Source organism: Pogoniulus pusillus, chromosome 9 (assembly GCF_015220805.1).
Source record: "Pogoniulus pusillus isolate bPogPus1 chromosome 9, bPogPus1.pri, whole genome shotgun sequence".
Classification (NCBI taxonomy): Eukaryota; Metazoa; Chordata; class Aves; order Piciformes; family Lybiidae; genus Pogoniulus; species Pogoniulus pusillus.
Genome location: NC_087272.1, coordinates 21,911,106 through 21,936,238, shown reverse-complemented (window position 1 = coordinate 21,936,238; position 25,133 = coordinate 21,911,106). Strand labels below are relative to the sequence as shown.

The 25,133-nt window shown below is 36.7% G+C and overlaps 1 protein-coding gene across 7 annotated transcripts in view; it reads right to left on the bottom strand.

Annotated features, from left to right (window-relative positions):
- GALNTL6 (polypeptide N-acetylgalactosaminyltransferase like 6) overlaps nucleotides 1-25,133 on the bottom strand; it is a 430,986-nt gene that overhangs the window by 222,385 nt on the left and 183,468 nt on the right. For all 7 annotated transcript variants that reach the window (XR_010303417.1, XM_064148866.1, XM_064148863.1 and 4 more), the window contains exon 4: nucleotides 14,124-14,290. Coding sequence is in view for 6 of the 7 variants with exons in the window: in XM_064148866.1 (XP_064004936.1) it covers nucleotides 14,124-14,290 (167 nt within the window). In the remaining variant the exon portion in view is untranslated. The remainder of the gene's footprint in view (nucleotides 1-14,123; nucleotides 14,291-25,133) is intronic.

Below are 25,133 nucleotides of genomic sequence, written 5' to 3'. Positions count from 1 at the left end.
TTTTTTTCTGGTAATAGAAGAACTATTACCAGAAAAAAAAAAAGAGTTTGAAGTTTGTTTTTTTTTTTCTAACTTAAACCAGCTTGCTAAAATTAAATTCAGCATATGCCAGTTAGTTATAAGATACAAGAGATACAAACCATTCATCATAGATCTTTTGAAGTCAACACTCTTTTATACTAGGACAAGCTCATGACTTCTACTGGGGCTTTATGTGAATTCTGAAAATACCCAAGGAGGAACAAAGCCTCACTACAGCAGGGTGGGATGGAAGTGATTGTGCAGTGATGTAGCTGGGTCTTGATAACACAGCAGTGTTTTGGCTACTGCTGAACCAGGCATCAAGGCTGTGCTTGTCCAATATTTTCCTCCACCAACAGCAGGCTAAGGGATGGGCAGGATCTCGGGAGAGGACAGAGATGGGCCAACTAACCCAAACTGACCAAAAGTGGCATTCCATGCCATATGATGTCATCTCAGACATAAACATTAAGCAAAAGAAGGAAGTGTGGGGACATTCATTGATATAATCTGTCCTCTGGAGCATTTGCTGCATGTGCTGCAGCCCTGCTTCCCAGCAGTGACCAAACACCGTCTGGCTTAATGGGAAGTAGAAAACAGTATCTTCCTTTGCTCTTGTTTCCACACACCTCCTTTTCCTTTGGCTCACTTACTAATATTGCTTCTATTTTGACTTTATTATGCACTTTTGTTATATTTTCCCTCTTCCTTGTGCCCTGCCCATCTAAGAAGGGAAGTAATGGAGCAGCTTTGGTGAGCATCTGGCCCCAAGTCAGGGCCAAACCACCACACATAGTAAAACTGAAGGATGACACCATGACCAACAAAGGGGCTAGATTAGTTTACTATTTGATATTTGCATACAGTTTATAGACTTCCACACCTCACCTATTAGAAGGGCTCCCAAACACTATCCCATCAAAATAAAGGAAACTGCCTTTTAACTGCATTGTTACAATACTATTACTTTACTGTCATAGCAGTTTAGAATACGCAACATCTGGCAGCTACGGTACAAACTGCCAATTCCAAGAAGGAAACTAAGTTGAAATGGGAAACACTTCAAAAACCAAAAACAAACAAAAAAAGGGTGGGGACAGCTGGAGTTAGGGCAGCGCTGAGTGATCTGAAATAAGAAAGCATGAAAGGTAACATTAGGACACAGAGAAGGATGTGAGATAAGGAGTGCAGCTTCAAGGAAAACAACCTTGAAAAAGTTGGCAAAGCTGCAAAGTTAGCTGAGTGAGAGGGCTAAGGAGGGGCTGGCCAGTAAATTTGCTCCTAGGGTGCATGGACAGCCCATACTCTGTTATGCAACCTACCAGAATTATACATGTTGTATTAGCCTATACAGGTTGTATTAACCTTTCCTCAACCAGCAACACTTACAAGACTGCACAGAAGCAATCAGTTCAGAAGTACTAATCAATTACCTTCAAAATTTAATCACCTCTATGTACTACAGGAGTACACATAAAAAATAAAGGGTGCCAGCATTAAGTGGCACTGCCAACCTATTTTACATTTCATGCCCTTACATTAACAGTTGGCATCCAGCTTGTCACTCACTGGTGAAGAACATAGTTAACTTTGCTCCGAAGGAGAAAAACAACCAGGTGGTATGTCAAAAGAGAGTACTTAAGGTCTTGTCAATAACACTGATGAGATCAACATTTTCATTTGTCCTTAGTACACTTCAATGCTATGTTCAGGTATTAGCACAGTTTGTAGCACAAAATTCATTTCTTGTAAGTAATATCAAACTGCCAATAGAAGAAGGAGCTTTACAGATAAGAAGTAAGCACTTCAGTTGGTGTTCTCATATACATTCAAGGACAAATTTTAGACTTAATTTTTCCATAATCTGTTTCTTCCTTTAGTTAGAAACTGCAACAGTTAGACTACCCAGGAACAAGACTAACACAACATCTCTCACTCTACACATCTAGAACTAGTAAATAGTTCTGTAATAAGGATTTTTTTTCAGTTGTCACCTAAGTGAATCAGATGTACTTGAAACTTGTTTTAAATGACCACCATTTTCCATCACAACCGCATAATACTTTTAAAAATAAGAAACTTTATGAGGTTAGAGTAATTACATTTTGGTCTTAAATCCAAGTGGCTTTCCTTTGACTAGAAATACTGTACTGCAAACACAAAAAAAAATGATGCAAAAGGCAAGGGAAAGTTGCTAATATCTACTCTGTGGAGCTGTGGCAGAAACAACTGCTACTCACATCAGTGGAAATTAGAAATCTTATCATAGTATCATAGTACCATCAGGGTTGGAAGAGACCTCACAGATCATCAAGTCCAACCCTTTACCACAGAGCTCAAGGCTAGACCATGGCACCAAGTGCCACGTCCAACCTTGCCTTGAACAGCCCAAGGGACGGCGACTCCACCACCTCCCCGGGCAGCCCATTCCAGTGTCCAATGACTCTCTCAGTGAAGAACTTTCTCCTCACCTCGAGCCTAAATTTCCCCTGGCGCAGCCTGAGGCTGTGTCCTCTCCTTCTGGTGCTGGCTTTATTAATTCTCCTTTAACTTGTCTTCTCCCTCAATATTGATTGGCAATTTGAAGGATGATTGCATGGCTTTTAAAATAGAAGATGTAGATAATTTAATTTTTGTCAGAAAGAAAACTTTACCAGGTATTCTGGTCTTTAAGATTCCTAGACAGATAGGATAGACAGAAATGCTCCCCACTCTCACCAAGGTGTTGTACAGGCTGCAATAGTACAGGAAATGATAATTAATTAATTGATTGGAATATTTAGAAATCCTTAAAGAAACAGATCAGGAACCAAATCCTACAATTTTTACAATAAAATACTGAACAGGAAAGCACTTTACAGAGTACAGCCAGAGAATGTCAGAAAAATACATGAGGCACGGGAAGGCTTGCTTCAAAAGACTTCCACACCTGCAAACATTTAAAAACCATTTATTTGGGTCTCTTTTGTGATTAAATGAGGCAGAGACAGCAACTCTTGTCTATCTTGCTGTATCTAAAGCAACAATTTTGCTATTTTTATAGGTGTGCACAAACAGCACCCTTACAAAGAATGTCCATTCTGTTTTCTAAATAAGTTGTGTTGCCATTTAAATGGGGGGGTGGGAGGGAAACTTAGGCAGACATATTCTTCCAGATTTGTTGAGTTTTCTACATATTAAAGATTTAGTCTCTAGTAAAGAATCCACATTTTCAGTGTTATGCGTTCCCTCTGATTATTTACTTTTCAGGAATACAAACTACTATGTAAAAGTATCCTCGCCTAGCAGTAAGAGAAATTAGCTTATCTCTCCCCCCAAAATAGATCAAAAGCAAAATTCTCCAAACCATCCCTTTCCCCACATTCATCTGCCTCTGATGGTAGCAACATTCCAAACTCAGAAATAGCAGAGCCTGAAAATCTGCATCCCTAAATGCCATGCACATATTTCTAGTATATTTTATGGGTATAATTAGAAATGTTTTCTCCATCACATAAAAGCAAAATCCCTAGTAACAACCTGTTCTAAATGGTTAGGATTTCCCATATTCTGTAGAGCATTCTTTTTTGCTGAAACACTTGGTGGTCTGATCACGTCCCCAGCAACTGTTATATTATGAAGCAACACCTAAAGACTGGAAATAATGTCTTCAAACAGGATATATAAGCTCTTAAAGATGTTTCTTTATTTTCATTAATAGCTTCATTTCAACTTTGAAGCACATGTCCTGATCTTGAATTTGTGCGCAGAGAGGGCAGATACAGAGGTTCCTACAGCACATGAACAAAGGTTGTTAAGTCAGTGACCACAAACAAAATCAAGAGATTTGTTTGTCTCTGTGTGCTGCCTGTGTCTGAAAGGAATTATGCAGCAGGCCTGAAAGCTGACAGAATTGAAGCCTATGCTCTCACAGTGCACAAGAGGATGAAAAAGAAAAAAGGAAAAAAAAAAAAAAGACAAACAAAAAGCCCCAGAAAAATCAGTACCACAGACAAAAATACTTCATATATGTAACTTGGAAAGGCAGAGGGGAATGATCGAGGGCTTGCGGCATGTATTGAAACATCTTGCTTCTGGCACTCCCTTCCTCACCAAAATCTTCCACTCTATGTGGAACTCACAGTAATTCAGAAAAGCCTGATTTGACCTAGTTCCTTAACACAAAAGAACTTCAGGATAAAAGTTATTAATGTTTTGCTCACAAATCAATAACATTTTAAAAACAAACTATGCATGACAGACCCATTAAAGCATTCAGCCATTTATAAACTTCACACAATTGCCCATCTGCCTGAAAGATGCATGAGCTGAGTTTGGGAAAACAAAACATAAAGAATCACCTCCCAGGTTGACTGAAATATCTGGATAGTGATTTCTGAGAGCAACACAATATTCTTTTTCAAGGTAATTGAGATTAAAATTGTATTTTTGCACAGGAAGATTTGCAACGAGGTAATTCTATTTGTCAATTAACGCACCCTGTGAGACATCCAAGATGCACAGAGCAATGAACAACAAGCAGAAGTACATTTTTGATTTCTGAATGCACAAAATAAAAATCTGCATAAACAGCCAGCACTAAACAAAACAGATGTTTTTAGCAACAGGGCCTTCATTTATGCAGAATAAATAAATTAAATAAATACAGATGATGGTGGAACTGCTTGCCATTAGCCAGGAAAGAATCATCAGAAACAACTGCTGTCAAATTATGTATCGTGTTATCTCAGCAGAAAAGCATCAAGATTAAATGAATACAAATGAACTGCTGCTCTTTTAATAGTATATGAAAATATTCTGTAGACTTTTATTTGTTTTGACAGAAATGAAATATACCAAAGCCTTAATGGAAACTGAAATTATTTTCTGTTTTATTCTATCTGAAGCAAGGTCAGAATAGATATTAGAGCTCTTTAAACCATTCTGATTTTGTCAGGGTTATCAAATTAATAGGACAGGACAAATCTTTGTTCTCACATACAAAGCTCTGAAGGCATTCATTTGCTAAACTCATTACAGGGTTTTTCTTTCTCTAGGTCATGTTAGGATTTGAAAATGAAACACTATTAGTAATCCTACATATAAGAAGCAGTTTAGGAAAAAAAGCAAATAGTAACCAAATCAATGTCCTCCAAAGTAATTTCCCAGACAAACTATTAGGAGCTACTATCTACACCCAGGGCCTTTACAGGGTAATATGCAGTCTCAGTATGGAAAAGCTAAATCCTTATCACTAAATGCTAACATGAAAATTAATACAATTGCTAGGTGTATTTGAGCAAAACTTCTTCATTGTGAGTATTCTGGTCATATCTGCACTGTCAGCTGTACTTACAAAAAAGAAGTCAATTTCTCTGCATGTATGCAACGCTGAAAATAATTATCCACATGCAGTACATTGTAGAAGTCTACCTTCCCTAAGAAACCATGCAGAAAAGTACGCTTAGATGGACTGTTTGCAGGACGTTCAGAGTGACACACTTCAACTGCCATCTCACATCACATGACTAGAAGTTTTCATGCTGAATACTTTACACATCTTTGAATGACATGTCTCTGGAATAAGCTAATTAGCATCTCCATTAAACGTCAATGAGATTCTCAAGATCACCTAATTCATACCATCAACTCTGACATTAAAAAAATAAATATTTAAACTTGTAACAGTAAAAAAGGAGGAGGAATGCAGGAGAATCTGTAAGAAATATCTATTTTCCTATTTGCAGCCACTAATATGCATGTTTCCATAGCTCCTTAATTATGATAGCTGAAGAGGGTCACTGTGAGTTAGGTGTTCAAGTTTCTTGTCAAGTTCTTTAATTTATTACTGCAATACAACAATGCTTTTTTTTGAGAGGAAAGGAAAGAGCTGATGCATTTGGAACAGTAATATGAAATGTAGTGATTCTACAGAATTGTCTGAATATTATGCACTGGAACATAAGCCATGGACAGGCGAGAGTGCATGAGCTCAGAAGTACTGAGTTAAGATAAAGTAGAAGGTTGGAATGACCTTAGAGAATAGTGTAACAAATACAAACATATGTAAGGCTGAAGCCTGTGGTTTTCACCTATCTCTGCTGACTTAGATTGCTTAGACACAATGTATGTGCTATTGAGAGAGTATGAGGAATGTCTATGTCAATTAGCATGTAATTTCTAATGCAAGTACATGTAACCAATTACAGTTTAATACAATTTGTAGCCTTCTGAGGAAAGGTATAAAAATCACGTTTGAAATGCAATAAACGGATCGATTGGCTTACATTAAGCACCTCCCTGTCTCTTCTGATGCCTATGGCATTCAGCCTGTGGCACTGATGTTCCAGAGAAAAGCCATTGTAGAAAAAAATGTTTACTCAGATTTAGAAATTTTCTTTCCTATTTATGAGATCAGATTTGAGTATTGGTCATGAAGAATTTTAAAGTAGTTTCAGACTAAATTTGATTTAACCTTAAAGGAATGTAAATCAAAGCTGAGATACATAACAGAAAATACAAAAAAGAACAAACCCAAAATTAGAGTGCACTGAATTTACTGCAGGAATAATATGCTTTTAATATTTCAACAATCTGTAAAATGAACATTCTGATTTATTTCTGAACCTACTTCACGTAGCTCATGAATCACATTCTCTGTACAACGAATAAAAAAAACAATGACAGAGGACACAATCTTGCTAAGCAGGCTACTCACTGGCTCCTATCTCAAAAATTCTTTGCATGTTCACAGGAGAAAGAGATTTAACCTACAGCTATTAGCATGGATGCACACCTCAAAAGCATTTCACAGAGTGTGCAGTTCAAGAAGGACTGACCAATGTAGAGTTTGTAGAAAGATAGCCTTTGTATTCTGACTCCAAGCACACAAAAGAAAATTGCTAAATAATTGAAGGAACTACATGTAAAGTAAAAAAATTCATTTCATATTAGTACTGCATAACTCTTTGGTCGCTGCCACCCATCCATCCTTTTTTTTCTTTACACAGCAAAGTATGCCTCCACCCAAGGCAAGAGCAGCCAGTTTCTCCTGGAGGCTGCTGTGGGAGACAGCATCAGAAGTTTTATCAAAGTCAAGGCAGGCAACAGCCAAAGCTTTTCCTTCATCCACTAAGTGGATTTCCTTGCCATAGGAAATCAGGTTCATTAAGCAGGAACTGCAGCTCATGAGTTGTCTGGGCCTGATCACCCAGCTGCCTTGCATGTGTTGGGTGACATTACTTAAGATGATCTGCTCTGTGATCCTTCCTGGCACTGAGGTAAGACAGACAGACCTTTAGGTCTCCAGAATGTCCTTCCAGCACATAGAAGTCACATACGCTAACCTCCTGCAGATATTGATTTACTACATCCAGGCTTATTTCTAGTGAGCTCAGTTTTATGCCCTTCCTCCTTCAAATGTTTAAAGCTCTTTCAATGAACCCTGCTAGCTCATGTGCAAGGATCCTTTCTCCCTCTTTGAAAGAGTTATACCACACCTGTTGCTGGCAGGCCTAGTGTCCTGAAAATCAACCCATAATTAAAGAACCCAAAGTCCTTCTAGTGACACCAGGCTTAGTTGTTTCATTCACCTCTTCATTTTCTTTCTCAGATGTTCCAAAACGAAGCAGATCCCTCTAGTCTGTACCAAATTACTAGCATTCTCTAGAGAATACTGAAGTCAGTTTAAGTGCACTGGTGTAAATATTGATACACACATACTACAGCACAAATTTGTTTTCACCTGTAAAGCTATAACAGAATTCACCTTAATTTTTCATTGGAATTTTTTCAGTTTAGTACTCAATCAAGGTGTCTAATTAATGAGTACCTTTATGCCACTCCTTTTTAAACTCTCAACATGTGTTACAGCCTATCCTACTGTACAGCAGATTTCTGAAGTTTTTCTTATTGTATAAACTTCCAAGCATTGGAGAGCTGATGTAGGTAGCAGAAAGCTGCATCAATACAGCTCTCCTAGGATATACAGCATAATGATAGAGAGAAAATCAAGCTAGCATCAGTTCCAAAAGCATTCCAGTCTTGTAAGCACATCACAGCTCATCACCCCTACTTCACTTAGACTCCACATTTTCAGTATAGTAATACCTGTACAATCAGGGATGCTTCTGCTTCCACCTTTGTCCTCTTACTGTTTTTGTTGTTGTTGTCTGTTTTGTTTTCTTACAGAGGAATATGCTAATTACATAACAATGCTCAATATGTTCAATATTCCATACCATCACCACCAAAACAAAAACTCTTACCATCAAATACAAACCCAGTGAGAGTTGTCACAAAATACTGCCAATTATTAAGATATTAATTGTATGGAATTAATTTTCTGTGTTTCTAAAAGCTTGTTTCTCATGTTTCTGAGAAGCCACACAGTCAGTCAGCTGTTAACTTGCCATTAAGAGCCACCACTGCTGCCTACGTACATATAACTGATGGCAACTAAAGCTTCTGTCTGACTTCCACCATGCCTTGTCCAGGTCCTGAGTTTTGTTTCTACCAAATAATTTTTCAATTACACCTGTCCTTGTCAAAGGAAAGGCACATCATAGAACATTCTCTCATTCTCTCAGCTGCAATCACCTTGGCCATACACAGCAACTGGAGGCAATCCACTGTCTCCTGGAAAAGTGCTAGTGAGCTGTGTTCATGTAGTCCTTTGACTGCATTCAGCGTGGACACCATTATAGGTGTCCTACATTCTGTGCCCTATCCCCACAAACACACTTCTTTTGCAGAGTAGTGGTGAGCTTTCAGGGATCAGTAGACATCCAAGCTCAACAGCACAGCCTCTGGTATAAAAGGCAGGGAACTATTAAGAAAAAAAAAAAATCACTTCTGTAACTTGAGAGACCTCAGCTTAAAAATGAGAAAATATATACAATCTCAAAGACTAAGCTCCTAGACTTACGGGACAGACTTAAAGGCATTCCTTAGTAGAGGCTGACTTCCGCAACACTGCAACATCCTCTCCCAGTTTTCTTTTTAAAATGTTATATGTTTTTATAATAATGGCAAATTTTTGAGAAGCAAGCTTTCACCACATCAGAGAATTTGCAGGTTTTCCTATATATAACAAGGTAGTCATTCCTACAATATAACAGTATATGATATAAGTGTGCACTTCTTGAGTGGGAAATTGTGTAATCTGATACCCTGGTAGAGCTGTTTTGCATTGAACACAACCTCCCTTACCCTACCATTACTGTATGATTTCACTAATAGAATTTACAGAACTAAAAATCATACAACCTCTGTAAGGCCAAAAAGCATTTAGTAGGCTACTAGGAGGAAGAGCCAATCTATTTCACAATAACTCATGTTCACACAATTGAAGCACATCAGTGTATTGCAATTCACTGACCAACTAAACTAAGCTCTGAACAAGTAGCCACAGCTTGTATTTGCAAATTGACTTATATGTTATTAATCTGGGCTGCTCAGAGATCCAGCACAAGGCAGAAGGCATCTGGTATGGGATTGTACGATACCTTTCAGTGAGTAGTGCTGCAGGAAACAGAGCTAAGCAAGGGAACACAGATAGGAAAATGTAACAGATGACAAAATGAAAAGGGACTAACTCATCAACATGAACATTTTATAGTTTGTCATTTTCCACCAAAACATCACTTCATTATGAGCAACAGAAGCTAGTTCTGTCCTGCAAGAAGCTACTGGCAGCTAAATTTACCTCATTTTTTTAATGCCTGCCAAATTGTTTTTTGTAAACTAAACACTTGATAGTTGTTACTGCTCCTAAGTTCACTGTTGGGTGTAGTATTGTTTATTTTTTCTTACAGAAAGTTAGAGAATTATGAGGTAAAGTAAAAATGCTTGGTATGCTTATTTTACATGCACAGACACATACTGTTAGTAAGAGTTCACAGGCCTGATTATGCTAATAAAGACATTAAAACATAAACGGAACAAAAAGGTTGATGGACAAATCTATCATGTGTTGACAGCCTACATGAATTGCTTTGCTACTATGCAGATTTATATTCCTCCAAAGTTTTTAAACATCATTAGAATTTCCAGTTTTCCTTTGCAAGTGCAAGTTGTTCTATAATTGAGCCAATGAAAACTTGATCCTTTCATCTTCCCTTTTCCTTTAAAACTGACACTTGTCATGTTTTCAGGGGTCTGTCTGCCAACAGAATATAACTTCAAACTATGTCCACAATAAACATTCTATCACCAAACATATATCTGCAAATCAACCTCCCTCTGCCCACTTTGAAATCCCCTCACATACAAAATACACAACCAAGGCTCCCAGAAAATAAAACAACACTTTCTACAAAGCTCACTTTCCCAGAAACCATGCTAAGAATACTATAGCTGCACTCAAAGCTACTGCAGAGGTATGTGACACAGAGCTTATGCTGGTACCTCCAAGATGAAGGTGCTTATTTTTCAATAGTGGGTGACACTGAAACTGGCAGGAACACAGTGCTTGTATGAATCAGGTATTGGAACTCCAAACTAAGACCCGCTGCAAGGATACATTTGGCATAACTCAGTATGCAAAGGCATGCATATCACTAAACTTTTGTGAAAAAGCTGTGATACTCAGACCTAGAACAGAGTTAGTCAGTTTAAGTCTCTAGTGAGCGCTACATCAATTGGGAGGATTGTAAAAGTTACTGAATTCAAGTGTCTGCCAGCAAGCAGCATGGCCAGTTCTCTCATTAATAACTTTCTAAGGCAAACTAAGTAGAAGTCTAGTACTTGCCTCACTTTTATGGAGTTTAAGTGACAACGTATTTCTTTTATTTATAGTAGAACTCCTGTAAACTTTGGATTCAGTTTCCTTTCATCATTCAAACATTTACTTCTACAATGTTAACCAAAAAATTGTTACTTTTGTTGAAACAGTTCCACTATCTGAATCAACTTTCTCCATCTCATTACTTCATTTTAAAGTATTTAAACTCTCTATAAGTTAGATGAATAAAGAAATTTTGCAACTCTGGGGAACCTATATTTTAATTTATATTTCCTTCCAACTGTCACAGATGACTTTTTATATTAACGTACTTTCATATTAAAATTGTCCATAAGAAGATAGTTCATTTCCAAATTTTATATTTGCTTACCTAACACCAAGTCTAAAGTCTGCATTATACTGATATTTAAAAAGCTGCAGCTGTCCTTTAGTTTTATAACATCTAAATGTCATAATTTCCAGTGAGTATTATGCATAAACTATTTAAAGTTTGAGTTTGATCAGAAAACCCAAAGACATAAATAGGAATAAAATGAAGGTGCTCAAGTAATTCTACAGATAAATGAACAAACTGCTGGAAACCTAGCTGTGCAGTAAAACATCTTCATAATCTCTGATCAGAAGTGATTTGTGTGTGTTTCAGTATTTATATTTGCATTAGTTAAGAAAACGAAAAGCTTCAGCATTTTTATCCATCTTTTGCAAAGCTTTCATATGTCTACTTTTCTTCATGTAATCTAACAGCAATTAGCTCTTCATAACAACTTTTTAGACTTCTGTCAAAAGCAAAGTGTGATTATCAGAACATCTTAGAGAAAAACATTTCTCATTTAACCATTACTTTAAAAACAACAGTACTATTGAAATACTCCATCCTCACTTTCAGCTATCTACAAATGTTCAGGTTCTTAGTGAATACAAAGTAATGGAACAAGTGTTGCACGCATAGCATCACTTAAGTTGAATATAATGGGTTTCACAAAAGAAAGCAATAGTTGCTTGTCAGCTGGTCAGCATATGAAGCTTCATGAAGAAATCACAGAATAAGAAAGAGGGATACAAATCTATCATTAATCACTGCACTTCTTCAGTGCTACTTTCCTTTTAATGATTCTAGTATCTTTGCCAGTAACTGAACACACACACACACACACATCTAATTTTTTAAATCTAATCTGATTTCATATCTTTCACACTTCTTATCAGTCTTGGAAAAAGCAACTGAAGGGTGAAGGAAACCCTATTTCCCCAGGGTGAAGGCAAATCCTGTTAAAAATAATTATGATGATTTTATGAACAGAAAGGGGAATAGACACCAGTCAGCATTTTTTCAACACAAAATAACCCAACTGTACTACATACATGTGGCCACAACACAAAAAAAGAAAAAAGGCAGAAAAAACCATGATATAACCCCAGTTAAGTGCAATTCAGAGGAGCAGAAATACAAGCATTAAACCCACTTCAGATGTAAGAAAATGACACATCCAACTCAAAATTCAATGTTACTAAGTTTCAGAGAAAATTTTTCTGTGCATCTCCTCTTGTCTACACGTTCAGTACCAAAAAAGCTCAAGTTCAAAATGGGCAACCATTAGAAAAAACATGTTTCTGATCTTTAATAATACCAAAACCCACATCAGTAAGTCTTTCTAATGGCACAACAGTTTTAGACCTAGTTCCATACAAATATTCATAGGTTTCTTTGAGATTTTCAAACTAGACATGTTAAGCCTTTTCATGCTATGTGGGCCACTTCTGAGAGCTGAATTTTTTTTTTTTCACTGAAAAGTTAGATAGGTTACATAATAGGAAATTAAGAAGTTGCAGGACATCTTTGTAGTGCTATTGTAATTAAAAATAATTGATACTACAGATAATGTTCCCTCTCAAAATACTTTCAGCATCACAACCTAAGTTAGACAAGAAAGAGCAACAGAAGTTACAATATTCCCTCTTTACTGTCAGTTCATTTTCTAATAACTCAGAAAGTAGGTAAGCTTTCTAAAACATTAACACACTTAAAATTATACCAACAATAATCAGTATGATATGTATTTAAAAAAAAAAAGAAGCTACAATATCACTATATTGAACAAGTACAGCCTCAATAGCTGCTCTCTGAGTATAAGAATATTTTTTACTTGTCAGACACCTCATAAAAACAACTTGCAGACTTCCCTCTAAGTTGTTTACTCAAGAAATTGTTAGCCTGCAGAAAAATTGTTGCGCTAATTTACACTTCTTGTTTTGAAACCTTTCATCCATGGTCTAGATTTTATAAACATAGTATAGCCAGAACTGTACTCACTTCACAATTTCGTTTAAATTGCATTACAGATAGAGAGGCAGTTCATCAAAGGACACACTGCAACTGAACCAGCAGATATGAGAGGGTAAGATAGATGTGTGCAGCATTAATCTTTCTAACCCCTGAAATACTGAGTTTAAAATCTCACAAAAATGATTCCACTACAGCACTCGACTAATATTCCTCTCATACACTCAGATGCTTCTCACAACAGTAAATCAGAAATGTGCTGTTAGTTCCTAACTGAGACAAAGGTCTTACCTAAAACATTTCTGAGAAGCACAATTCTCTCTTTCACTATCAATCTACTCAGAACAAGGCTCATGGACACACTAGCAACTGATGTTTCAACAGAACCAAGAAAGAAAATGCCAAACACAAAGGAAAATCCAAAGCTGTTCAGGCTTGAAGTCAAAAAGATGCCTGGAAATTTGAATGAAAAAAATACCAGTTCCACATCATTGCTATGGATGCATCTTACCTAAGGAATTGTTGAATTTCATTTAAGGAATGTGCAACTTTCATTTCTTATGTTTCATTCAAGAAGTAATGATAGCAGAAGTCATTAAATGATTATAGTTTTCTTACCATCACTCTATTTTAAAGCAGTTTTTCCCACTGCAGTCAAAGGAGTCTCATTCCTCTGTATAGCTATTTTGTACTAGTATATGAAGATAATTCAATAAAATTTCAATATTAAAAGTTTAATGAGCTGCATCTAAAATGTTCAAAGTTAACAGGTTTTCTGAGTAAAAGTGAAGCCTAAGGAAAAGATGCTGAAACACTAAAATTTTCATTATTTCAGAAATAACATATTCAAAATACTATATTATTAAGAGGCAATGAACAACTCACAGTCTTCTCCCTCTGACATGAATTTCAGTATTCATGTAAAACAAGCCAAAAGCCCCTGACATGTTTATTCCAGCTAGCAGTCAAACGGTATTCCAAGGCATGCAGCAAAACAGGTACAGTCTCCTCATTTTCTGCTTCTCCTTAGTTTCCACAAGGACCATGCTGCATTATAAATTTCAACTTAAAAAAAAGATAAAATCTATCAGACCTTACCTCTATCACTGAAGTCATCCACAAGAATGATTTCTGCTATCAGACTGTCTGGAGTGCGGTTGATAATACTGTGTATTGTTCTCAACAGTGAAGTCCAGCCTTCGTTATGAAATGGGATAATGATGCTAGTATTTGGTAGTTTTTCCAAATACACCTTGTGCTTACAGCTGAAAAGACAAGAAATAATTGTATAAGCATACTTAAAAGTCCTAGCTGGTATATACTGCCACCCATTTGGGCCATTCAACCATTATGGTTCCTGCTACAAAGTCAGTGTAATCAAACAACACTTTCACGCAACAGTAATCACTTCATTTAAAATACATATAATGCTCACAACATACAATAATTCTGAACAATGACAAAATCCAAGTAGAATAAATGAAGAATTTAACTGCCTGGAATAAGATTATTTTCCTTTGCTAGAAGCTTTTCCCTGCAAAATGACAGAGGGCATATTGTCTCTGACATTATTTCCACAAAACAATTCATTTATCATCAAGAATTCTGAACCATAATATGAAACGTATTATTCTGTCCATAGCAGACAGAATTTGTATAAACAGTCTTCTACACCAAGAGACCAAAACTCTAGAACAAAATTCAGTAATATCCTAGGTGACAAGTGCCTACGATATGCAAAACAGCGACATCCACAACTTCGAACTCCAACTTCGCAGCTAGGTATCCAAAACGATTAGCCCTATTAAAAGCAGAGATAAACCAAACAAACCTGCAGACTGTTACAAGCAAGAAAATGTAAACAACCTTTCATCTTTGAGAGCACTGCATTTTAATTGAACAGCACCTATGGAATATCTGTGCTCAACCTAACCGTTTCAATACTCAGATGTTTACATACTCAAGTAGAAAATCCCATTCTATAAAAAATAATGGCCTTGTGATGCAGCTTTCCCCAGTTGCTTACAATATTTCATGACTGTCCTGGGTGAGGGTGAATCCCTCCCTCAGTAGAGTTAACTCACTACAACATGGAGGTTTTCTTTTTTTTGAAAGTCAGGAAAAACGAAATTGTATTTCTTATAGTTTAAACTAAATGTAACAGTGTAAGGAGAATAAACTACTACAGAAATATAACAACCTTAAGGAAGATGGGGAAGGGGTCAAGCAGTGGCAAAGCAGCAAAAGTAGAGCAGCCAAACAAGCAACGGGGGAACATAGCAGTGGGCACAGCAGAAGAAACTAGGGGAAGGTACAAGCTCTACTTCCAGACATAAAGCTATTGATGCTCCAATGAAAACATATTAACTTATCCATTGTTGCCATTAAGTGGCCTATTCCTAGAATGTTCACCTCTCCACTCAGAGCTTCCACTTCTAAGTTTCTGTGTTCCAAATTTTTTTAATGTCTGAGCTAGAAATCTAGCTCACATGGCCACAATGACTAATGTTTAAGTTAGTGAAACTGATAGGATCTCATCTTTCATCTTTTGTTGAAAAAGGTGAGAAAAGAGACACATTTCTCTGTTAACACAGCATGGCATTTTCAGCTCTGGGGATAGAGTAACTGAATGATTTCTTATTCCCCAAGGGATATTCACACCCTGATACAGGTATTCCCGGTACCCCTACAAGCAGAAACAAGTCAGCTTTGTGATAAACAAATGAAAACAACAGAAAATGAAAAAAAGTTTAGATCTGCAACTTCTAGGTTGAAAAAAGTAGATATTCTTTCTGAAAGGCAGCAAAGATAAACATGTATATCAAATACTGCTGTAGTTATAATGCTGATTTACATATATTTTCTGCTTATTTTGCATTTCCACTTTATAAATGTCACTTAGAAATCAATTTTTACCAATTTATTGTACCACAGTGAAAAAATGTTCCAAAGGCATGAAAAAAATCCCCATAGCTACTGCAGTTCTATTTGTAAAATATTAACCATTATAGTTTTGAATAAACAACCAAATTTTCATGTGCTTTCTTCAAAAATAAGATGTGAATTTGTAATTCAGACACTGCTTCCTGAAACGTGGTAACAACAAATTTAATGACAAGCCATTTGCAAGAAAAATACTTTGGAAAACTTTTTAATATGCAGTTTGCTGGTGGAACACATATGCACAATGGGGGAAAAAAAAGAAAATTAAAAAAAAAAAGGAAAGAATTGCTTTGCAAGAATATCAAGTTCTGGAGAAAAACAGTGCAGTGTTCATTACCTAGTGATAAAAAAAGTTTGGGAAGAAAAAAATACCACATCAATAGAATTAAGTACAAATTCGTTTGCTCATCTGTAGGAAAAAATAGGACAAATGAAGCCTATTATCAATATTGTAGTTGCTGCAGCTTGCAAATTAAGAAAGCCACCTACTGAAAACTTCACCTGCTGTTGTCAGCTGTTTCTTAAGAGTGATGCTTTTCGGATTGGAACAAATGAAACTACCATACATATGTGTAATTTTTATGCCATTCTTGAAAGCCAGGCATTTGCTTCCTTTTGTACTTTTAACTTCCTGCGAGTACAGTTTTAAACCAAGTAATTTCTCCATCTCCCTAAAACCGGAAACCAACAAACAAATCCTGAAAGGAGATTGTAGCAAGGTAAATGTTGGTCTGTGTTCCGCAGTAATAAGTGATATGACAGGAGGAAATCCTATGGGATTGAGGGTAGACATCTAAGCCAATCTACCTTAAATTAGTATACCAAACTGATTTTTTACTTCAGTATCGATCGCAATAATTTCCATGAATGTGCTCTCAGTAATCATTCCTGGCTACATACTCAACATCATGTCAATACTGATAAAAGGATATAATATTTAGGGATGTGATGAGCACATGGTTTGAATAGTCTTCCTTTGTTTTCACTATACTTTTCCTCATCCATCCTTACCTCCATACTTGTGTTACCTCAGATAACAAAACAGCTCAGCAGAATTCGTCATGTTCAATGTTTGAGGCAACATTAATTCACTCTGTTCAGAAACACAAGTCCTCTTCCTTCCTAGGAAGCCTGAATGTACAACTAATACACGAACTACTCCTAAGAATATTTCCTCCATCTGTAAACACATACACTACCTGCTTGCACTAAGCAAAAAAACCACACAGAACAAGGGAAAGCCTAGTTTACCATTCCTGCACATGGCAATTTAGGTATTAAATCAAAATAATTTGTTTCTGAAGAATAATCGCACTGCATTCTTGTGCTGTTATAAAAGCAAGCAAGGAAGTGGCAATCCATTGTGCTAAGTGGACATTTTTTTTTTAAAGAAAGCGTGTAGTTCAATTTTTTTATATTCTTAAACCATTCCTTTGCCCTACACAAAAATTCAGAGCTTTTCAAAAGTTAAGCCAAATAATAATTAATCTTTTGGTTGCAATTTTGAAAATTCATAAATAGTTGCCAACAAAAGAGATTATTTTAAGATCTTGGAAAGAAGGTAATTTATTTTGTACATGCAGTATTCAAATGCCTAAATCCACATATTTGGAGAGGATAAGGGGATGAAGAAACAACAAAAATTGTCACAGAAACACCTGGAAGCTACTCCCAGGAAGAACGGATAAAGTGCAACTTGAAAAGAGAACCACTCATAAAAACAGAGGTAGTGAAAAGGAATTATAATTACACTACTGAGACTACTAAGATTATTATGATTTTGATTTGTAAGTTAGCCATGTTAACTGGGCAGAAATAAAGAAAGAGCATTCTTTTACTTCAAAGTATAGAGATAGATCTGTTTAACCCCCTGACTTTTCATGCAGGAAGAGAAGTCCTAGAATATTACACTAGCTTAAGAAAAGATGCAGAAATGCAAAATTCTTCATCCATACAGCCTTAACAGAAACAAGCAAAAATCTACCACATCTGATGAAGAGCAAATTAAAAAAATACGAGAAAGGAGAGCAGAAGTGTCATCATTTCAGCTACTTTACAGCAAAAGCCAATTCATAAAAGCAGCAATCTGTGGTGAGGGGCCTGGAACACAAGCCCTATATGGAGAGGCTGAGGGAGCTGGGGTTGTTTAGCCTGGAGAAGAGGAGGCTCAGGGGTGACCTCATTGCTGTCTACAACTACCTGAAGGGAGGCTGTAGCCACGTGGGGGTCAGTCTCTTCTCCTAGGCAACCAGCAACAGAACAAGAGGACACAGTCTCAAGTTGTGCCAGGGGAGACACAGGCTGGATGTTAGGAGGAAATAGAGAGGGTGATTTGCCATTGGAATGGGCTGCCCAGGGTGGTGGTGGAGTCACCGTCCCTAGAGGTGCTCAAGAAAAGACTGGATGAGGTCTAGCTGATGGGATAGGGCTGGGGGATAGGTTGGACCAGATGATCTTGGAGGTCTCTTCCAATCTGGTTGATTCTATGCTTCTATAGCAACAACAGTATTTTATGCACATCAAAAGATGCCAGTAATGCCTTGGCCAGTTACAGATCTCTGTGCCTTCTAGACACATCAACAACCTTGCAAACTGCCCCTTCTGATAGGCAATGGCATAGGAAAAGTTAAATGTCTTGCAGACATCCCTTTGCTGCATTTAGGAAGCAAGGTAACAGTCTACTGTGGCAGTTACTACATCATATAAGTACCCCACCTCCAATTTTCTCCTCTTACAGCAAGTGTCAGAGAAAGTTAGAGTAAAACAAATATTTTTGACTCTCTGCCTGCCCACTACCTTCGTCAGCACATGCTCTCTTAGCTAAGTTTTTGGGTTTTTTTAGATATGGTTCTTTCCACACACCACACCCCCTTTACTAAAACAGCTATAGCTTCCAGCTACTGACAAGCCCTCTGTAAGCTACCAGGACAAAACATTTCACAGTGAAGATTTACATAGTAATTGTCTTAGCATGTCAAAGTACTAAATTTACAGCAACAAGCTTCAGTCACACCATCTTTCTGCTCCAATCTAGCCTTGTCAACCAAGCCTGATAAAGTAATGTTAACTAGTAATTTCTGCTGCCATTTGACAAGGTTGTAAAATTAGCTTGTGAGCTGATGGAGGGGAAAGTAACCTTTATTTTCACAATGGCTCACAGCTGGAAAGCAAGCAGGCATTACTGAGTATGGACCCGAGTAAATGTCACAACACTTTTCCCTACTAGAACAAACAAACCTTCAAAACATTATTGCTCTGTTCATTTAAAAATACACATAATTAAAATGTACAGTAGAAATAATCTGTGTTACTGCTTTTAAATGCACTAACAAACAACAGGTCTTGGAAACTAAATGGGCAAAGCCTTGTGTTATTTATGTACATCTCCCTCAGCATGGACTTCACCAGAGCTCATAGAGCTGAATTACATGCTTGCTCCTTTATGTCAAATGGCACCATTTTGGTCTGTTGTGCAGACTCACTCCATGTGTACTGCAGGTCTTTGAAGAAATCCAAGTCAGTCAGTTTGCCTCACTTTGACCTTCAAATCAAAAGCTTTCCCTAACCAAGGAAAGAACTTACGTGACAGATAAGCTTTATAACACAAAGCATGTTTATGTTTGCACAACTTGGTTTTAGAGGATAGCGAGGTATAAACACACCACAACTCACAGAGAAACCTTAGAAAGATGTTTTTTAATTAAGCACAGGCTTTAAGAAACTTATCTACTCATTCGTATATATTAAATCTAGGCTTGGGAAAAATAATAGAAAAAATGAATGCCTATAGTAACTTTATATCATCCCCAAATCCCTCACAAGCAAGCTGGTATCAGCAGAATCTTAGCACTATAATTGTATTTTGGTTTAAACCTTCTGCTTTACTATCTATGAATTCCAAAATATCAGCAAGTAGCCTAACTTATTTAACATATACACATACATCCCTAAATCATTTCTTTTTTGAGAGACAAGGTTACACAAATATCTATATTTAGAGACAGTCCTCCTGTGATCTGCCTACATGCCTTCTCCACTCTCTTTTCAGAGCAGTATGTGACCAGGCTTACATCTGTCCTAGCTCCATCTCCCATACAATATGTATGAGATAAAATACTAGGCAAGATATCATTAGACCTCACCAGTGTCTGTAATACCAAATCACCACCAGTAGAAGCAGAAATAAGCTCTGAGAGTACCTCTCAGACCACATATGCCAGTATAATTAGCAAATTCTAATGCCTGCTACCACATCTTGTGGGTAGCAGAGTCTTCACAAAACTAGAGCTCAGTGAGGTCATTCATAATTAAACCAAGCAAAACAGAAAGTTGGGGTTTTTTTTCATTACAGCTTTAGTGCATATTTGCTGTCCTTACTATGTGAAGTGTAACAGTTAATTCTGTTGCCAGTGAGAATTTAGTGCTGGCATTTGCTCTGTTAATACTGTAACTGGCATTTTATTTGCTTAAGAAGTATCCATTCTTAAATAAATTCACATTAGCTACATGCCTAGTTATATAAAAAAAAATAGTTGGAAAGGAAGCAAGAATGGACACATGAGAAAAAGGAAAGCATACTGAGGCTTGTCATTCTACATTTTTCACAGAGATACCTGAAGTTACATGTACTTTTGAATTTTAGTGTTACATTATTTGAGATTTAAAAGTACTGGCTTTAAACATTGCCAAATGCTAATAGCCTTGGCTATGTCAGATGTACAGAACTGGCTGGAAGATTCTTCAGTATTCCTGTCCCTACTAAATTTGGATTTCACCATTACATTTACTGCTGCTTGCTATTTTCTCAGCAGTATCCAGTAAAGCCTGCCACGCTAAGTATCATGCAAGGCACTTAGTGCCATGGTCTAGTTGACTGGATAGGGCTGGGTGATAGGTTGGACTGGATGATCTTGGAGGTCTCTTCCAACCTGGTTGATTCTACACACACAAGAACTACTTTCTTCCACTTATATAAACAGTTTGTCTCTTTTATCAAATTCTTTACGGTAAACAGAAACAGACCTATCAGGCTTGGACTCTCCTCACTGGCCTATTAAATGCTGCAAGTTTTTTCTCACCGAAAGAACAGAAGGGCAATCATCAATCTTCAGCCACATTTTAGCTGATGCCATCACACAGAAAGGAGCACCCAGAAAGCACTAGTACCTACTTGACATTAATTGTTACTATCCCTAACTAGAGGAACTAAGTGTAGATAGGACAGAGACAGAAGGGCCCAAAGTTTTGGGTATAAAATATTTCTGATCCTGTTTCGAGGAACTGCACTTCAACTCGGATGCCCCGAGGTAATTGCAGTCTGTTAAGGCTTGGAAACAAATCCACTGTCCTAAATGTTTTGGACCGCATGACTTTCCGCCTTCAATACATTATTCAGTAGCTACACAAAATGCTTTAAAAAGCAGTCAAGAGTAATAACCTCCAGCTTTCTCACTCCTCCACTAAAATTACAATTTGAGTTTAACCAGTTGCTCTGTGGCCAGGTGAGATTAAGGTAATAGCTAGTAAACAGTAGTATGACGCAATGAAGGCTAAATGTCTAGATGAAGACTGTTCCGATTTCCAACGTCTAGAACTAGAAAGAAATCCCCTAAGCTTTTAGTTTCTTCCAACATTTAATAAAAAATTCAATTGAAGATCAATCCAAACAACTAATTAATTCCATGAGCCTTATTAAATACTGTGAAGTTCAGTATCCTTTAATTAGATTAAATAATTTTTCTTCTAGTGTTTTGAGGTAGGACAAGCTAAGCTTCTCTTTAAGATCGCAAAACGCTTAGCAAATTCATTGGAATCTATCTTGTAGTACAGGATTTAAGATGGATAATTTAAATTTTATTTTTAAGGACAATATAGATAGCTTAAACTGTGACTAAAGCACTGCATTTATAAAAATAAAGCCATTAAATACATTCAGTGCAATAACTGGAAATTTTTAGTCGATTCCGATATGAACTACTGCATGGCTGTAGTATTACAGATTTATGTTATATATCCCTTACCCACATGAGTCTAGTAATTCTAGTCTTTCTGCTAAGTTTACTAAAACATTATTAGAAATTAACAGTAACAGCAACTGTTCAAAAGACATGAAAAGATACAGCCAAACACTGCAACAAAATCCCCCTAAGAAATCCCATCACATATTGATTTTAGCCACTTCTCAATGTACAAGGAGCAGGAACTATATCACATTCAAGTGCTTAGAGAGCAAACCAGCCAGGTATTCTCTCAGCTTCTGTTGCTAACAAGAATGAAGAGTTGGAGAGTTTTCAGTTATGCAGAACAGGTAGAATGAAATTTGCCTTTTTTCATTATTAAAAAGAAAATCTCATTAGTGTTCAGGACACAGATCATCTCACAGCCTTTAGCTAAACTTCATATTCAAAGAAATATGAGTAATGTGTTTCTTCTGAGGTATGTGAAAATTTTAATGTGGAAGAGAAATGAGCATACATCAGACTTCTGAGAAGTGCTGAGAGCGATAGTGAAAGGCCACTGTATCACACAGTTAACTGCAAAACCAGTAGTCAGTGATCAGAAACACTGACTCTAGTCTATATGGGCTAAAAAACCAGACATCACAAAAAACAGGTTGAGCATTCTTATTGAACAACAGGAACACTGAAAACTTCAGTATAAAATGAATCTATCTATGTCCAGCAAAACCTCAAAAATGACAGGATATCTTGTGACACATTACTCAGGCAAACCAAGAAAGATTTATGCAATTGATCTGTGACTACACAAGTTACTGACAATTGAGTCACAAATTGTAGAGTAAGAGAAGACTTGTTGAAATCAAGGTATACCAATGTACCAAAACCAAAGATTCCAAATTACAATGCTTACTATTCTATTCCTATCAGAAATGAGCTGGAATTCATCAATTCAAGAATGAAAAGCTAAAAGAGTGGATGCTCTAGTTTGCACACACCTAGGAGTCTGAAGCAGTACATATCACAAAATTTATATTCATTGTTCAGACTAGATGATAGCAATCATTCTTCCAAGTCTCACTAAAATCATACTTGAAGCATTATTCAAAATGTTTCTCTGAACAAAACCAGCATGAACAGCAGAATATTTAATAATGCCGAGAAGAATTAATAGCAGCTGCTATATTAAATAATTAGAATAAGCAATGTTTGTCTCTCTAGACTAGGAAAAAATACTGCCAGCATTTATCCCAGCTTTAGCATGCTTGCTGTACTCCAGATTACAGCAAGTGACATGAGGCAAGTGAAGACTGAAAAAAAAAAGCAACAAAACAAAACTTTTGTGGGTTTGTTAGAAGGTCTGTAGCAGCAGTTTTATTTTTACTCCCCCAAAGGAGTAAATATAATTTGTGTCTTCTGGTGCTGAGTGGCTCAGCACCCTAAAACCAGCACAAGTGGAACTCCTATTTTCACTAAATCAGTAGTTCACACATGCTTCTGAAGAGAGCACACTTTTCCAAAAGTGAAGTGCAATCTGAGACTGGTCTACATCATAATTAATCTACAGCTGCTGGGAAATTGGCTTGCTTCTGATAATAGGTCAGAAAGCATTGTCAGAATCCTGTGTCTCTTGAAAGTTCAAGACAGACTTGCTTCAAGCTGCAATCATAAGAAGTATTGAGTCCAGCTTTGTCACCTTAATCAGTGTACTACTTGCATGGAATTTTAGCACAAGAACATATTTTGACTTCACTGAGCTCTACAGGAATCTAGCTGAATCAGAACATGAAAATGATGCAGATACCTAAGGATTCAAGCTTCCCAAACAAGAAAGTCACCAATGGATTTGTGTAGGCAAAAGAGGGGTGTAGAAGGGCTAGTGTAGCATTGACTTGTTCCTAATATCTCATTTCTGACAACACAAAACTCATTGCTTCTGGCAACATGCATGGAAATGTCACAGACCATGTGGACAGCAGTAGAGGAGAAGCTGCCAGAACACCAAACTACAGAAGCACAAAGAGAGACTAAACACAGCAGATGCTTTTGTATTTAGCAGTTATCCTCTGTGGTTTTGTTAATAGTTGATGAACATATTTATTATGCCAACAACGTTAATTTAACACAGCTTTGATACTCTACAGCTGTACATTAGCACTCAACTTTCTTAGAAGCACTCTTTCTAAAAATAATTTCAGGTAACTTGGCAAAGTTGAAGGCAAACAAATTATATAAAACATACTGCTTAAAAAAAAATTGTTATTTCTTTGGACTTAATTCTGTGCAAACAACAGTAACATATATGAATTACAAGACTATTTTCTCAAAATAGCACAGCATGGCAATCAGACACTCTCAACAGAAGATTTCTCTAAATTATTTTGTTGTTGTTGTTAAAGACTCCATTGTAAATTTTTTTTTTTAAAGTCTTGCTACCCATACATTTATATACTGTTCATTCTTTGAGAAGGACAGCTCACATCTGACAGAACAAGAAGTGTCAGTTGCTATGGTATTTCTCTCCCCACCATGCTGCACCAAGAACTTCTGCCAAGTTCTCAAGTTCTGTTCAGTCACCTGAAGAATTTCTAACTAATTCACACCACACAATTGTACAGGTTAATAAGTGAGTAGATATGTTAACCTGCAACATCATAGAGGGAATTGTATCCAAAGGAAAATGGAGACAATTAGTCTTGTCACACTCCTGTACCTTTCCCCCGTAACTTAACTGTGTAACGGCCAACTAAAAGAGAGAAAAACACCATGTAAAGAGACAAAGTCATCTCTTAATTTAGAGCTCAGAATAATTCTAGAGGATTAGAGCCTGAAACCTAGAAAGACATACATGTATTCTCCTATTACAGATAGGAAGCTTTCCTCTTTGTATAAGGCAGCCAAAAATTACAAAACATGAAAATACATTTGTTTGCTGAGACCTGCATAATCATTTTCAGCTCAGTAGTATTTTTCAGAATAATCTTAATCCTGTTTCTCCATTGTATTACTGTTATCAAGGAAAAATAATATCATTCAAGCCTCTCTAATTTTACATGTGCATTCCATCATCGCTTATTCTGGTTTTAATTATGCACTGCATAAATCAGCTGCAGTATTAGCTGATAAGCTAAAGCTATTGGATTGCCTCTTCTTTTCATGTAACAAAACCAAAATAAATATTTTGGAGACTCAGACTCACACATTTAGC